The sequence below is a fragment of the Dermacentor silvarum genome, chromosome 2, assembly GCF_013339745.2.
Source record: "Dermacentor silvarum isolate Dsil-2018 chromosome 2, BIME_Dsil_1.4, whole genome shotgun sequence".
Classification (NCBI taxonomy): domain Eukaryota; kingdom Metazoa; phylum Arthropoda; class Arachnida; order Ixodida; family Ixodidae; genus Dermacentor; species Dermacentor silvarum.
Genome location: NC_051155.1, coordinates 131,882,085 through 131,898,183, shown reverse-complemented (window position 1 = coordinate 131,898,183; position 16,099 = coordinate 131,882,085). Strand labels below are relative to the sequence as shown.

The 16,099-nt window shown below is 42.1% G+C and overlaps 1 protein-coding gene across 1 annotated transcript in view; it reads left to right on the top strand.

Moving 5' to 3' along the window:
- The first annotated feature begins 453 nt into the window (after positions 1-453).
- The window catches only part of LOC119441781 (histone-lysine N-methyltransferase EZH2), a 59,239-nt gene continuing 43,593 nt past the window's right edge, over positions 454-16,099 (top strand). Inside the window, exons 1-5 of the mRNA XM_037706394.2 lie at positions 454-589; positions 5,760-5,874; positions 8,587-8,715; positions 8,857-8,970; positions 9,084-9,291. Coding sequence (XP_037562322.1) covers positions 5,767-5,874; positions 8,587-8,715; positions 8,857-8,970; positions 9,084-9,291 — 559 coding nt within the window. The 5' untranslated portion in view covers positions 454-589; positions 5,760-5,766. The remainder of the gene's footprint in view (positions 590-5,759; positions 5,875-8,586; positions 8,716-8,856; positions 8,971-9,083; positions 9,292-16,099) is intronic.

Below are 16,099 nucleotides of genomic sequence, written 5' to 3'. Positions count from 1 at the left end.
AATGAGGAAGAAGAAACAAATGTACGCGATCGTGAACATATAAAGAAGATATTCGTTTCAAGCATGATTCATTTGGCAATCACGCATTAGTCACCGTACAGTTCTCAGAACCAATCTACATCGGGCAAAATAAAGAAATAAAACAATCAAATAAACAAGGAATAAACGACACGTCTGAAGTCACGCTGCATGCGTAAATCTGCGCGAAAAGTCCGTTTTAAGCGACGGTAACTATTCAGTGGTATTGAAGACTCCCCTGGTGTACGGAACTATATATGACGCGAAGCTCTTTCTCAAAAGTAGGCGACGTAAAAATAGTTTGACTGCTCGCGACGCCCACCCACTACGTACTTTCAAGTGCGGCGGAGCGGAGAAATGAGCCCAGACTACTCCTGCTGCCACCTCACGGAAAGCACCGGCAAGACGAGAGCCATCGCGTCATGCGCGGCGCACTGGCGGAGCTAGTACACTCTAGCGGAGCGGCGCCGTTTGGCTGTGGTTTGGCCAGGTGTTCTGTGGTTTGGCTTTTGGCGGTGTTCTGTGGTTTGGCCACCTCTGGTGTTCTGTGACCTCTCCACCGTGGCCTAGAGTAAGTATATTCTAGGCACTGTAGTTAGGGTGGCTAGAATGGTCACCCTAGTGCAGGGTCGGACTGTCGGTTCGTTTGCCATCTTCACAGCCTGCCCGAAGTCACTTCATTTGTGTGTGACAGCTACATCCATCTCTATTTGAGCCATTGGCGTCTCGAACGTGTTTTGTTCACAGGTGCCAACAGGTCCTAAAGTGAGGGGAAAGCCGTACACGCGAAAGAAAGCGTCACTGCAAACAGAGGCCGTACTTGATCTCGCGCCGGCAGCTAGCAGTCAACGGCCGGAAAAAATCGCAAGTTCAGGATGGTGCAGTGGTGCATATACGCCGCAAACATGCGTTAAGATCTGTTGTTGTCCTATCCGTGCGAATGTTTGTGTTCCTTGCGATGTTTGCCGCTGTACAGAGGCAACATCGGAAGTTAATGCCAATGCATTGTAGCAAGACGCGAACCCCGACCTCGGGCTCAGCGGCAGTATTGACCCTTGTCCCTGCGCTCCCGTGGGCGCTGCCATGTTTTATCACGTGGTGTCGCGTCCATTCCTTGCCTCAGCAGCCTCTGTGTTTACAATGCAAGCACGTGACGCCGATGCGGCGCAGCAAACCTCCGTTTCGACGTGTATCGTAGACGGTGAGCGTGTGGACGACACGAAGCTTTGGCCACAGCTTCAGAGGACATGCAAGTGCTTACGTCTTTTCCAAAAGACGTGAGCTGCGTATACGGTATACGGTGCTTGTTCTAAAAGCGGGGCAAGAAATGTATTCCAAGCTGTCCTAATTTTCCACTTGTGAATTAAATCAGATTCAATGTGCTCTTTGTTATTTATTTACGAAACATTTTGAAGCAGCGGCGTGTCATGTTCCTGACAGTAAAGTTCTTCAGTTCCCCATTGCGGCTGCTATCTGATTGTTTATTTTCAGCCTAAGCACGATCGCGGGTGTGCTCTACTGCGATAGATTTGTTCTTGCTCCGCCCAAAGCTTGGAATGTAAATGTTCTGTAGTTTTTGGCAGCTTGTAGCAAAGACGTATTATCGCCACTCCCTCGCTTACTTTGTGGACCGTCACGAAACGTTCAGCATCCAACGTTTGTGTCTTGTCGGTATAGTCGCCGTCACTCATGCTTTGGGACATTGATTCAAGTGTGCGGCCGTTCACTTATTCTTGATACGTTGGCGATAGAGTGACTGTAAGTTTGCTTGGTAGTAGGGGTGGATATGTGTAGCTAACTTGCGGGAAACTTACTATGCCAGTAAGTGGCGCTACTTTCTTTTGTAACGAGCGGACGTTCCGGAGTTGAAGTATCTTCTTCCGAGGTGAGCTATACAGCACTGCCGGATGAATTATCTGCTTTTTTTTTATCCTCGAGGAAAGCCATGCATCGCGAAGGGCGGGCAACACAGGCAGTCCTTATGTAGCAGTGGTGACACAGGTTGATTCCATTCCTTAATATGCAAATCACTATTTTTGCAGCTAACTACTGCACACGTCTTCCCTTTATCGTAACACATTTTGCAGCATGAATTGGGCACAGCGCATTAGCGAACACCCAGTTGAATTTCCGACAGCTGATCGCACTAGTAGCAGGGCAGAAGCAGTAATGGTTTCATATTCGTGCGCATTCGCTGAGGGAACGTATGGCGCGCCGCCGAAAGCGCCATTTCGTTCCTCTAGAGCAAACTGCTCCGCAGAAAGGGCCAATAACCACTCACTAGCGCGCAGCGGGTATTAAATATCCTTATAGCATTAAACTGAATGTATTTATGTTTAAAGAGGTAAAAATCATTCACTATTCGGCGGTTGCTAAGTGCATGTACTGTACTGGCTATACTGTTATTGACCCTTTTCACAGCAATCCCGTGGGCACTGCCATGTTTAATCACATGGTGATGCGTCCATTGCTTGCCTCAACTACCTCCGTTGCCTCCGGGTTTACAATGGATGTGTATGACGCCGGTGCGGCTTAGCAAACTTCTGTTTCGGGAGATAGTGAAGATGGTGTCTGGGTGGACGACACGAAGCTTTAGCCACAGCTTCAGAGAACATGCAAAATCGCTTTTAGAGCTGATTTAAGCTATAGTGCATGAGCAAAAACAGAATTGTATTTCCGACAGCTGATCGCACGGAAACAGGGTAGAAGCGGTAATGTTTTTGTATTCGTGCGCTTTCACTGAGGCAACATATGGCGCCCCGCCGAAAGCGCCATCTCATTTCTCGAGAACAAACTGCTCCGCAAAAAGGATCAATAAAAATTTATTTGTGGTGGAAATTTTCACATCTAATTATGGATATGTGTAATGGCTGTCTCATATATCGTTCTTGTAGCCAAAGCTCCAAAAGTTTGCAGTTTCAAGTGTCATGCACCTAATTTTTCTCTTACTAAGCTTCTGAATGAAAAAAAAGTGGTCCTTGTATGCATAATAATAAATTTTAAGTATTGTTAAACAGTACATAAGTTCCTCGAACTAGTAGAAATGGCAGCGCTTTCTGTGTTAAAACTTTCCATCGCAATGAGCTTGGAGGTGCGTCACATTTTATGGTTTTCATATCTTTGAAAATGCATTCTATTTCTGACATGTTGTACATAATTGTGTTTGAATTATATCCTACATTATTCTGTGTAGACTGTTGTTCGTCTGTTTTAAGTAATCTTGTTTAATCGGGGCAAAACGAGACAAAGGATGGAAAAGAAGGTGGAATAAAGACAGTGTTTGTCTACGTCTCACATTTTTGCCGCCCTTTGTCTAGCCTGTTCTCATACCTTACTGTGTTATGTAAGCCTTAATGCTTACACTTGCGCTATGCATTGTGCTTTCTTCGGTTTCCGCCACACGTTTATTCTGGCTTGTGAGTTTTTTTTTTCTTTATTTTAAAGCATGTGCCTGTAATGAAGTAAAAGATTTACTGTATTTTTAAGCTGGTGTGGGCCCATTACTTTGGTTTATTTGCATCAGAGTGGCAACAGTGAAATGCACTGAAGTACCCAACCGGTTGTTATATATAGCATTGGTTGGGTACTTAAATGCATACCACTATCACTGCTTCAAGGTGTGTGTGCACACGCACGCACACACACACGACGCACATGCCAACCAAAATACGTCCACTACAGGATTCCATTTCGGATGTCCAGTGGATGTACGAATTTTTTTTTTTGGATATCCATCGGACGTCCGATGCACATCTGTTGGAGATTAGCAGAAGTTCATTGGATGTTCGTTATAATCAGAAACGGATATCAATAGGACGTCCAGCGGATATCCGTGGTTGCTTGGGTCTTAACGTGCTTCTTATGCATGGTGTTACAACGAAACTCAGATCCGCTTGGATTCGTCGATGTAGTGTACAGAGGTCGATGTACGCACCATCCCATTTGAACTTTCATGTTTGTTGCTGCTCAACAATTACGTCAATGCTTTGGTGCGTGCAACACAGTACGGCCTGCTCATTTGGATAGCAGTGCTCGCAAACGCTGAGTATTCCACACTTCAGACTTTCAGGACGGTCTGTTTATTATGATGTGTACACACACACACACACACATTTCGCTTTCTTGTGAATCCCCGTGCTTTCGTATTGATTATATTTTCTGTACGTTATTGTGTTGAAATAGAGTTCCAGGGATGGTGTAGAAACTGGCAAAGGGCAAAGCAGCTGTTCAGGCTGATATAATTTTTAAAGCTTTGTTTACTCTTCATCCCCACATTGTGGGTGCTGGCTATGGCTGTCTTGCCGAGTATACAACTTTGGCCACTAGGATTGTACAACTCGCATGTGGCACTGAGTATGTAACCATTCCTGGCCAACCCCCCAGAATGGGTATGTGCCACTGCCTGAATAGACAAGCAGAACAAGAGGCAAGAAATGAGGAAGTGGGCAACAAAAGCAGCCAAGTGTGGAGAAAGGAGTTAATGGAACAAGGATGGGACCACAGCGTGCATTGAGTTTCACAAGCATTGAGCTGCAGTGAAGTACACAAGAACTCTGCTGCAGAGAAGTGAAGCAGACCACAACATAAGCAGCTGAGTTTGGTACCAGTGTGTGAGCGGGGATTGTTGGGCTACGTAAAAGTGAAGTGAAAACATCAAATAAAGCTTTGTTTATCACCGATTCCCGCATATGCAAGGTTTTCTCTTTTTTCTCTTTAAGGTGTTTTTTTATCTTGCACACTGGGTTTACTAGCTATCACTTGGCCAAAATATATGGCTTTATATCACTTCTATAAGCTTGATATAGTTGGCCTGCTTTACTCTCAATATGTACGTAATGGTTTATGTGAAAGTGTTCAGATGGGGTTGGTGTTCTCATTGTATTACTCGTTTGTTATTTATTAGCACAGTGGGAAGAAACAACTGGTACAAGTTTTGCTTAAGCCAACTGTTGAGCTAACAAACCATGATACCTGGTCACTTATTATTGTAAAAGTGGCCTTGCTAGTTTGATTACTTTGTTAAAACCTGAGGTCTGGCTCCAGTGCAGGGCATTTTATTCTTGTCAAAAAGGTTTAATTTGAAACCTGTGCCAAGTATGTTTATCGAGCTAAGAAACTGGCAGCATGCAAAAGCATGCTGCTGGGGTAATTTCAGTGTCATGCGGCAACATAGGCCATTAGCTACACTATTGAAGACTTCTTTAAAATATACAGCAGGAGGCCTAAATTTATGCTACCTCGGCAGTGTCTTTGCCATTATCTGTCAGTCCAGGCCAATAGTATTAAAACTGCAGCTGTTGGCATGTTGAGCACTCACTTGTGGCCCTTGACGATTTGCTCATCTGCCATATCCAAACTACATTAGGTAATAAACTAGCAACACTTTGTGTCATTTCCCATGATCCGTAAGTCTTTTTGATGTAGTTCTATGTAAAAAAAAAAATCGCTTTAATAGCCTTAACTTTAACACTTTAACACCACTATTTCCTGTCTGTGTGCAGGATTGTAACTCTTGGCTCAGATTGAGCTGAGGTTACATATTGGAGATAACTTTAATGGCATGGTTCCATCAGAAAAAAAACTTGGACCTTCAGCTATCCCCTGGACTTTAAATAAGTTATCTTTGGTGAATTTGTTACTTCTGACTTTTATATCAATCAAGACTGACATTTTCACCTTTCCTTCACTTTACTTCAGTGTTTCTGTTCATGGAGTCAAGACATTCTTTTGCTTTGTTATAGGGTATTCATGCAAATGGATGTGAGCAGAGTAAGCCCAGAATGGAGAAAACGAGTCCGTTCTGAATACATGCGACTCAGGCAAATAAAACGCTTCAAGAGGCATGATGAAGTCATGGTACGTATCATGCACTGAAAATTTTTTCCAGCACATTTGCATGCTAGGGACAAGCAAGCATGCCTAAAATGTTGCATTCAGAAAACGTAGTTTGAGGCATGGTCACAGTTTGCATTGCATAACTATGAGTTTAATCACTGGCACATGTCTTGCATTGTTTTAGCCGGATTTTACCGTTTGAGTCGTGCATGATTTCTAGTACAAAGTTTCTAGTCTGCTTTCACTGCTGTAGCAACCTGTTACTTGCTCTGTCTTTCCTTTTGTTCTGGCTTTTTGTTTATGAGGAGCTTGAACTGACTTGGGATTTCATGCATATATGTTTTGGCTCTACATGCATTTCCATCAAGAGGTGTGGTTAAGTTCTAAATGTTTTGGCTTCTGTGGTAAGCTTAAGTACGTGTTAGTACCCGACCTAAGAATGTTGCAGATGCAGGCAAAAGATTGCTGCTGTTGCAATTAAACATTTTTCTTGAAGTCTGGCAAGCTAGGTACCCAAGATACTGCCGATTTCCTTGGTGATTATAGAAGCCTTGCATCAGTTAGTGTTATGATTAGAAGCTACCACGTGCTACGCAAGTGCATTGGATTTTTTTCATTATTTATGTGTCATTACAGGTGCATTACAAAATTGCATTTTTTTTTTCTTTTGGCATGAATTCCTACCCAAACAGAGAAAGATGTGAAACCATCGATTTCATTTTACATGCATTTGTGCGGTGCAAATGTTGTTGCTAAAAAAAAATTTAAAAGGCCAGCTGGCTATTTCCAGGAGGGGCAGACTGGCCTTAACTTATTGCGATGGGTATACATACCATATTTTGCAGACTCAATTTCACGGAATATAGAAGCGCAAAAGTTGAAATTTTGCGGGGTGTGAACTATCTATAGATGCGGACTAACATGATTTTATTTTACGGGCCGCGTCGCCAGGTAGGCGGCCGCTGATGAAGGGGATGGAATCGGGGAAAGCACCCGAAGAATGCGCACTGCCGAGTTGGGGCACTTGTTTGCCTGTCTCGTCGGTGTCGGGGACTGTCGCCGTCTGGGCCACACTCATGAAAGGGCCTGCCTTGATGGGAAACAATCAAAGAATGCGCCCAGCCGATTCGGGATGCAACAAAATGCAGCTTGCGCTACTTAAGTGGCTGCTTTTCAGTGCTTGGAATTGAGAGCACATGCACTACTCATCTTCAAAATAAAATTAGTCAAATGTAATCACATTGAGGATCCGTTCATCGAATCTGACATGCTTGGCTTGTTCTGACAGCCCTGATGCAAGTAATTTTGATGTGTTTTAGAATTGGTTCTTGTATGGAGTCTAATGAAGGACCCCAGGCTTCTACTGTTTAATTTGCTTACCTTCTGTATGCTGTTTGCAGACAAGCTAAAAACTTATTTTCTGTTAAAGGTTTATACAGAAGCTTATTTTCAGTTGTGTATTATACAGCAGGTGCGGAGTATCTAAAAAAAAATAAAAGCTTATTTTAAGCCCGCATTGGCACCTGTAGACTATACACTGGGTGTTCACTATAGATGAGAAAATATGGTAATTACGAAAGTATTGTGAAAGCGTAGACAAGGTTTATGTAAAAATTATATATGGGGGATACTTTTGTCTATTGGGTTCGATTAAACTATGAAAATTACTGATGCATCTACACTCTTTCACTAGGTACACTGCACATCTTCTCTCGCTGTTATGAATGTGTTAGCACCATGTGCATGTCCTGCAGACCACTCATTTCACACTTGAACACCAACAGAAAATGGCTATGACTTGGTTGCAGTGGCTCTCTAGTTCACTAGTGGTACAACTGTACTTATACATCCATCAATTAAATGGTTTTTCCTAATATTCTACCCAGCCGATTTTTATAATGGGCTAATGGACACACATTTTATACATTCATTTTGAGGCAAGGTTTTTGTCAGCTCCGTACACCACACAGGTATGATGCTTTTTTGTACTTTTAATGTTACAATAAGACACACATATTTGTAGTTGTGTTTTGTTTAACTTTTAGTCATTGTTATGGTCTGGCTTACCTTGGAACATCATAATATATATTTCATCACCAAAATGGCATCTCCTTGTTATGTTCAGTTTTAGGGGTGTGTTAGTATCTCAAACTTGCGAATAATGAATTGAACAGTGTCTTATTCAATACGGTCTTTGAATTGAATAATCACTATTCGTAAATGTGGATATTGTAAAAACGTCAGCTACGCGCCGAAATAAACATAAAATTGAAGCAAAAGTGCAGTAAATTTTTAACCCCACGAGCATAGTATAGAATTACAGGTATAACATGAGAACCTGCTTAGTGGAGCAGTCTACGTCGCTTAAGTAGCCATACTTTGCACTCTGTACAGCGATCTTTCGCTCTCTCTGAAAAGCCCTGTGCATACAACGGAACTACTTGTTCGCTCCTAATGCTTCATTTGTGCTTTTAACAAACAACGCTTCATGATGTACTCTATAATGACAGAAACTTGTACTTTAAGGATACTGGGATGTGAACATCGTTTTGTATTAATGTTGGTAACACGTATTCATTATTCGAAAACCATACGGCAAGTATTCGCTTCGCTTCTGGCCCTATTAGATTTATATTCGATTCAGTCTCAAAAATTGCTATTCGCACACCCCTATTCAGTTTCGCTGGTAGCAGATGGGATAGTACTATGTCACATTATTTTCTTTCATTTCAGGCGGCATACATGACCAACAGGCGCTTCATTATTGAAACAGCAGCCCTCTTGCAAAAGCAACAGACGGAGACCAAGGCCATTCCTCTTTTTCCTACTGACATGCCAGCTCACGTTCCTGTTATGAAAAAGGTATTACAGCATTATGTTTTAGGGAAGTGCTTTATTCCTGGAAACACCTAAAAATTTCTTGTCAGGGTTTATGTGATGCTGGCTATTTATTGCTTATTCGCATGGCAATTGTAAACTGACAAATCTTTCTCTTTTTTTAAGTGTGAAGGAGAGTTGGCAGATGGAACCAAGCAGGTAGCACCAATGCGCATAATGTACGCTGTCAATCCTATCCCAACCATGTACACATGGGCACCTACTCAACAGAATTTCATGGTATGGTATTTGTTTTTGTGGTCATGTTTATTCGCAAAGTCACACTTGCATTTTTTAAATGATGTTTTACTTTGGTAAGAGGCTTTCCATAAAGATATAATGCTGTTTGACAGGTGGAGGATGAGACTGTACTGCACAACATTCCCTACATGGGAGATGAGATTCTGGACCAAGACGGCACCTTTATTGAGGAACTGCTGAAGAACTATGATGGCAAGGTGCATGGGGACCGAGATGCGGGGTCAGTGAATGACGAACTTTTTCTTGAACTGGTTCATGCTCTCATGGCCTATGATGATGAGCCAGGAAGCAGCAACCAAGGTGGGTTACAGTTGCAGTTATGATAAATGCTTACTTTGTCAGTGACTAAATGACTAACCAATTGCATGTAAGTATTTGTACTGGGCATGTACATGAAGGTTTCGTCTAATGTGCTTTCCATCAGTAAAAACAGTGCAGAACAGGCATCGTAATGGATTCGCCTCTATAAAGTACTGGAAGTGTACATTACGCTCCGGCCATGTCCAGATCATCATCCATTAGCCAGCAGGCAACTGTGGCTGCCAGGAAAATAAGTTTTTTTGACAGTAGGACTAAACGTGAAGTGTGTAGTTAAATATGACAGTCCATATGACAGGACATAAATTCCTAGTGCATTATGATGATCGCTGAAATTGTTTTCTTAAACACCTTGTAGTTTATGCTTTTTTCTTAACAGTTTAATGATTTTCCACACTACCACCAGGTTGACTGATCGGTTTGTCAAGCCCTTTCATTTGGCACACTTCATGTTTGGGACACATTTCATTGATATGGAGGTGCTTACTTAACAGATATTGGCTCACCATCTCTTGTGGAAAAATGGCAGTTGTGCACACAATAAACATTTGCTGTGTTTTTTTATTTAATTTTGCAAGAGAACAGTAATGAGCTAATAACTTAAACTGGTGTAATAACTTAAACCGACAAAATTCTGTCCTTGCTCTGGTTTTTCTCATTCCGCTTTGACTTGGGTGCAAAACTTATGGTTGAAATTTCAGTTTAATTTTTCAGTTGGCTTGTCTGATAGGGTACCTGGTTGATGCTGCTGACAAGCTTTTCGTAATTTAACCAAAAATGGAAAGGCCAAATATTTTTTAATGGGTGCTTTCCTGTGTTTTTAGTCTTATGTGACAACAGATGCACTGAATGCGCCCAAGTGTTCTCTTGTTTCCATGTCAGAGCTCAAGAGCTCTGTTATTTCAAATTCTGGAAAGACCAGCGCTCAGGCGAAGAGGAAGGAAAGAGCAACATACACATTGCACTGACTAGCAACCGTATGAGTTTGAACTATGCTACACCAGCCGACCCAAGTTTCTACCCTACTGAAATTCTGTTATGTTAGCAACAGCGGCCTCATACATAACAGGTGAACTCTACATAGATCTTATAGCAATTGAGTGAACGAAGAGCTTGTTCAATTTTACAAAGATTACTATGTATATTATACTTAGTTAACAGCACACCAAAGATCACTCTTCTGTGCTTTTGTAAAGCAGTCTCTACCAGTTTCGATGCTATCTCTGCATCAAATTTATGTTGCACCTTATCAGAGTATTATAATTTAGATAGGGCAAGTTTGACAAAGATTATTCAAATGTTATTTTGTCACAGCTTGCTTTACTAAAAAAAAGTAATACATACGCATATTTAAAATACTGCCATAACCTAGCCATAATCACAGAGAAAACTGGCGTTTTGGCTATGTCTCACCAACTCTGAGAGAAGGCAGATCCGTTGTTTGGTGCTAATCTTCCCCTGTACAAGATTAGGAGCACACAGTGGACAAGTTATCTTCTTTTGCCAAGGCGCATGGCAAGTTCTGCTCCCTACTTCACTTTGCTGCATGCAATTTGTGAGGTGCAGTGTGCACACTATGTTTCTTGGTAATGCAAGTGCTGTCTACTTTTAATTGGATTGAATAAGCATGTACTCTTGCATAGAATGCATCAGAACAAACCCGGTGAAGTACACCTGGTTCATTTCAACACATTCTTTGCAATTACTGTGACAGTAGTAACCTCTATGCGAAGATAAGGGGCTCTGCTCTACTCTGCAAGCACGTGGTCGTTACCTTAACAGATCTGCTCCACATTGACACACAATAGATCACCGAAGCCCTTGAGATGGAAGTAGAGCATGCTATTAGCAAACTATAATGCAGCAGGTCCATCTTGTGCCATAAGAAAGCAGTGCTGTAGCTTCCTTTTTTTCTGTAGAATCAAACCATGTTAGAGTGAGGTAATCCCGTCCACGCTGCACATGCAGTTGTCACCACCATACACTATATTCTTAACCTTTATTGCCATTGTTTTCGACAATTTCTTGTGGGGTGACAATGGTTCCTTTTCTTCGGCCACAATGTGTAGTCAAATTCATGTATAGAAACACAGCAGCAACAGATGGTCCACATTCTCAGCTGGAAGCACTGCTTTGAAAGATGTTCTCCTTCATGATATTATTGCTTACAAGCAAGCAAATGACTGATTTTTCAGAACTGCTACATTATACAGACCATTTGGCAACACCACTTTCTCTATAGAACCCTCTTTTGGAAAAACTTTGAGTGCAGGACCAAGATGCTAAAGAAGGTGACACACAAGTGCTCAACTCACAACGGATCTTAATTGTCCACAAAGAAAAAATATATTCAGCTTAGACCACTTATAACGTAACTGCTTATAGTGCAGAACCAGCTATAACGTGGCCTTTTCCGGCTCCCGTTCACCCTCTCACAGAACTCCATGTACATAAAAAAAAAATGTAAGAGCTGGGAAACACAAGAGCCGAGAAACAGGAAAAATTGAGAAATTAGAGTAGTGGGGAACTACAATTTTATTTTGATTCTTACGTTTGAAAAAAAGACGCAGTTTCGCCCGAAAGCCAAGGCATCGATTGCGATAGCAAATTAGTAGACAGCCATACAAAGTAAAGACAATAGTTTTATCGTACGTATAAACTTATAAACATTCACTTATTAACTATATTAACAAGCATGGTGTCAGCGTGCAACAGGCAAACCTGAACACATCACACTCGATGAGTGCGGACACCCGCTATAAAAACGCTGGCGTGAGGAAGTGCCGCACCAGCTGCGAGTGATGTGACTTTCGTGCTGTCTATCGCTTCAACGCAAACTGAGCGCCTAGAACACACAGCACGATGATGATGATGATGATGATTTATTGGCATCCCCTTTGAAACAGGGCGGCGACAAATAGTCACCTAGCCTGTTTGATTTAATCAGGTATACTATACATGTTCTTTATCTAGCATTTTTGTATACCTCTCATTATTTTTCTTTTTCAAAAAATTTACCTTGTACCGCTGCCTATGATTTTAAGAGATCAGGTCGTATCCATCTTTTCCCTGCTTTTTTTCCACCAGTACTCTAATCGTCTCTTGCTGATCTCTACGGCTGATCTGTTTGTTTCCTTCCACTTTAAACTCAAGCGCTTCTGGGAGTTGCACGTTACCTATGGTTCTCGCTGGGTGGATCCGGTCGCATTCCATCAGGATGTGCTGAGTGGTCTCTGGATCTTTACTGCAGCATACACATGTCTCATCTAGTTCCGAATATTTGTTCCGATATGTTTTTGTCCTTAGGCAACTGGCTCGAGCCTCAAATAGCAAGGCACTGCCCTTTGTATTATCGTACAAATTTTCCCTTCTAATTTCTTTCTTCTCATTCTTGTAAATCTCCATTGTCCTTTTTGTTTCCATTCTTTGCATCGAATTCACGGTCTCTATTTCTCTCACTTTCTTTCTGATGACCCCTGGTTGTCTATTTACAGTTTCGATTATCCTGTACTTGGTTGCCAACTTCCTTGACCTCTTCCTCCATTCTGTGTCCACGCTTTTCATGTAGAGATACTTGTGCACTTTAGCCGCCCATTTATTTTCATCCATGTTCCTGAGCCTTTCTTCAAAACTAATTTTGCTCTGTGCTTCTCTGACTTCAAAAGAGGCCCAACCCATGTCACCATGCACTGCCTCATTTGTTGTATTACCGTGTGCTCCCAAAGCCAACCGGCCTACTGATCTTTGGTTAACTTCCAAACCCGCCAATATATCCGATTTTAAGCATATAATGGCATTTGCGAATGTTAGCGCTGGTGCCATTACTCCTTTCCAGATTCCACGCACCACCTCATACTTATTGTGGCCCCACAGTGCTCTGTGTTTCATTATTGCTGCATTCCGCTTCCCCTTTATTTTCAGATTATCTTGGTGGTTGCTTGAGTAATTCTTTCCTTCGTTTATGTGTACGCCGAGGTATTTATATTGCTTCACTATGGGTATTACTTGCTGTTGAATTGACACCACGAAGTTACTCGTGTGTTCATTAAAGATCATAATCCCCGATTTCTCTGTGCTAAACGTAAGGCCTAGATTTGTCGCTGCGTTCCCACAGATATTCGCAAGTATCTGTAAATCTTTTTTATTGTCCGCTAGTAGCACAATGTCGTCTGCGTACATCAGTACAAAGCACAAAAGTACACGCACAAAGCTACGAGGCGCCAACGCACCTACACTGCCTAGACTCTGCTCCCAATGCAGATCCCTTTCAAGATATGGCCCGTGCGACTGCACAGGCCATATCGTACATAACGATACATATAAGTACGTAGCGTAATTTTAGTATTCGCTATGTACTTTCATATGTATTAATAATCAGGCCTCCAAGATCTGGACAATGCAATGCCCACCATGCCGGTTGTTAGGCTGAAGAACAACCTAAATGAAGTCAAGATACCTTAGTGCATATCATAGCGGTATGCAACTGCTGAAAGTGTTTTGTACTTCTAGGCCAAGATATAGTCACTGCTAGAGGTTCATGCAGTCTGTGTAGTTTTGTCAGTTTTTTTTGTGGGAATAAGCAATGTCTGTAAAGGGGTGGCCATGACATCACCAGTTCTTTGGCTCCTGCAGTAACTTGGCCTTCATGGGAATAAAAATAAAATTGATTAGAAGCAACAAATACAGGACAGAAAGTACAATAGCATTTACAACATAGAAAGCAAGAACATACTATAAAACTCAACAATTTACAAAAGTTTAGCACACTTATAAAAATCTCCAACTGAAAGCATGAACAGAACATACTGTCCCCTGACATGAGCACAGTCTGTGCGTTGTAACCAAATACTCGGAACATATTCACTGGTGGTGAGTCCGCAGTGTTCACAGAGGCACATTAGCTGATGTGACCCACAATCTCCTGACACTCGGTGTTTGTCTGACGTGGGCCTGGCCATACAGGAAGCCCTACACTAGACCGGGCTTTTGATGGTGGCATCTCTACGAGCCATGTCTTTGGATGGCATGACTTGAGTGACAGCAGGTGCTGGGTGTTCATGTTGCCTGGATGCAGCGCTAGCGTGTCCAATCTTGTTGCATTCCAAGGCCTGTGTGCTTGTGCCTCTCGTGCTGCCAAGTCTTTTCCTCACATGCACTTCATCCTCTTCATGTTTCGGTGTCCTACTTTTACTTCTGCTTTGTTCTTATTTCACAGACTAACAATATCATCTGCGATAATTTTCCTTGTCAGTCGTGATACTTATGTTCCTACCACTAGGCCTTATTGGTGTTTGGGTGTCAGATCCTAAACACAGGCTAGACTGACAGCAACGAACACCTATGAAGTTTGTGTGCTGTCATGGATGGGACGGCAAAAGCTTGCATGTGTGCAGAGAGCACTAAAATGAATTAATACGCCACTGTTTCAATTGACAGTGTTGTCCAGTCAAGGGCACACTTTTCAGTACACATTATGCTGCATGCCTGACATACATCAGGCATGCAGCATAATGTTCTTGGCCTTGACTGTTATGAAAGTTTAACTGGATAATATTTTATTGAAGCACAGCACAGAAAGATTCTGTAAACAAGGTTTTCATACTTATGGTATTGGTAAGAAAAATTGGAATTAAGTTTATCATTGCAGTTAATTTTTTCAAAATAACATATTTTTTGGACAATATTGTAGTCCCCTTTGTGTCTGAAAAATCTGTCCATGACGATATTTCAATGCCATGAAAAAGAATGTCTGGTTGGAGATTAAGTGCCACACGCTTTATACTTTAGTTGCTAACTATCAGATATACTCTGTTTCAGTAGTTCCTAGCAGCAGAGCTAAAGCTGTGTCACCTGTAAGCGTAGATTCTTGCACAGTGAGATTTAGCGCCATGGTTCGGAACCCGTTGCACGACTAAATAGCCTTGACAATGGTCTTGTTGGCAGGCGTTTCCTTGGAAGTTTCTCTACAGTTCGCAGCTGTGGTTTATTGCATGATTTTGCTTCATTTTGTAATAAAATATTTATTGAGGCTCTATGATACTGAAAATAGAGTTCTCTTGTTCAAGTGACATGTAATGAACAAAGCAATAATTCATTGCATTCGTTAAAAGAATTCAGACATTATTTTCATTTAAAATGTACAAACAATTATTTGCTTTGACTGTGGCTAAATTCATGCATGTAGTTACCACAGCTTCAACACCGCGGAGGACTCCCTCCTGGGTAATGCTTCGTCCTTCGCAGAAATGGCGTCTGCAGACTTGCTTGTGTGGAATCGTTTCAAGCTGCTCTTTTACATGAAAGGAGCGGATAAGTCGACATTGAACATGCTTGGAACTGTGCGGAAGAGGTGCGGTAAACATGCACGAATTCTAATTAAGAAAACGGCTGCACTTACGAATGTCAGGACACACACTGTGTACTATGGATGTTACAAGAGGGATGAAGACATGGTGCCATCATCCTGTGCGACACGCTGACTGAGTGCTCCTTCTGAACCCTCTGCTTTCGCCATCTTTGCAAACGTCCGTCTCCTCTTTATCTCGAAATATCTTGAAGACGCACACCTTTTTGGTGTCAGAGCGAATATGGAATGAATTTTATACCGCTGCTATCACAACAGCTGATCTCACTGGGCAGTTGCATTCTTCAGAGATGTTGCCACCTGTGCTAGCAGACGACAGGGCGTGGAAGGACACCTTTAAGATGCGTTCGCCCTCCTGATTGGCCAAAGAAGCCTGTAGCTTCCACAGTGCTGCACAAAACTATTGAAACAGAGTTTAGGTAAGGA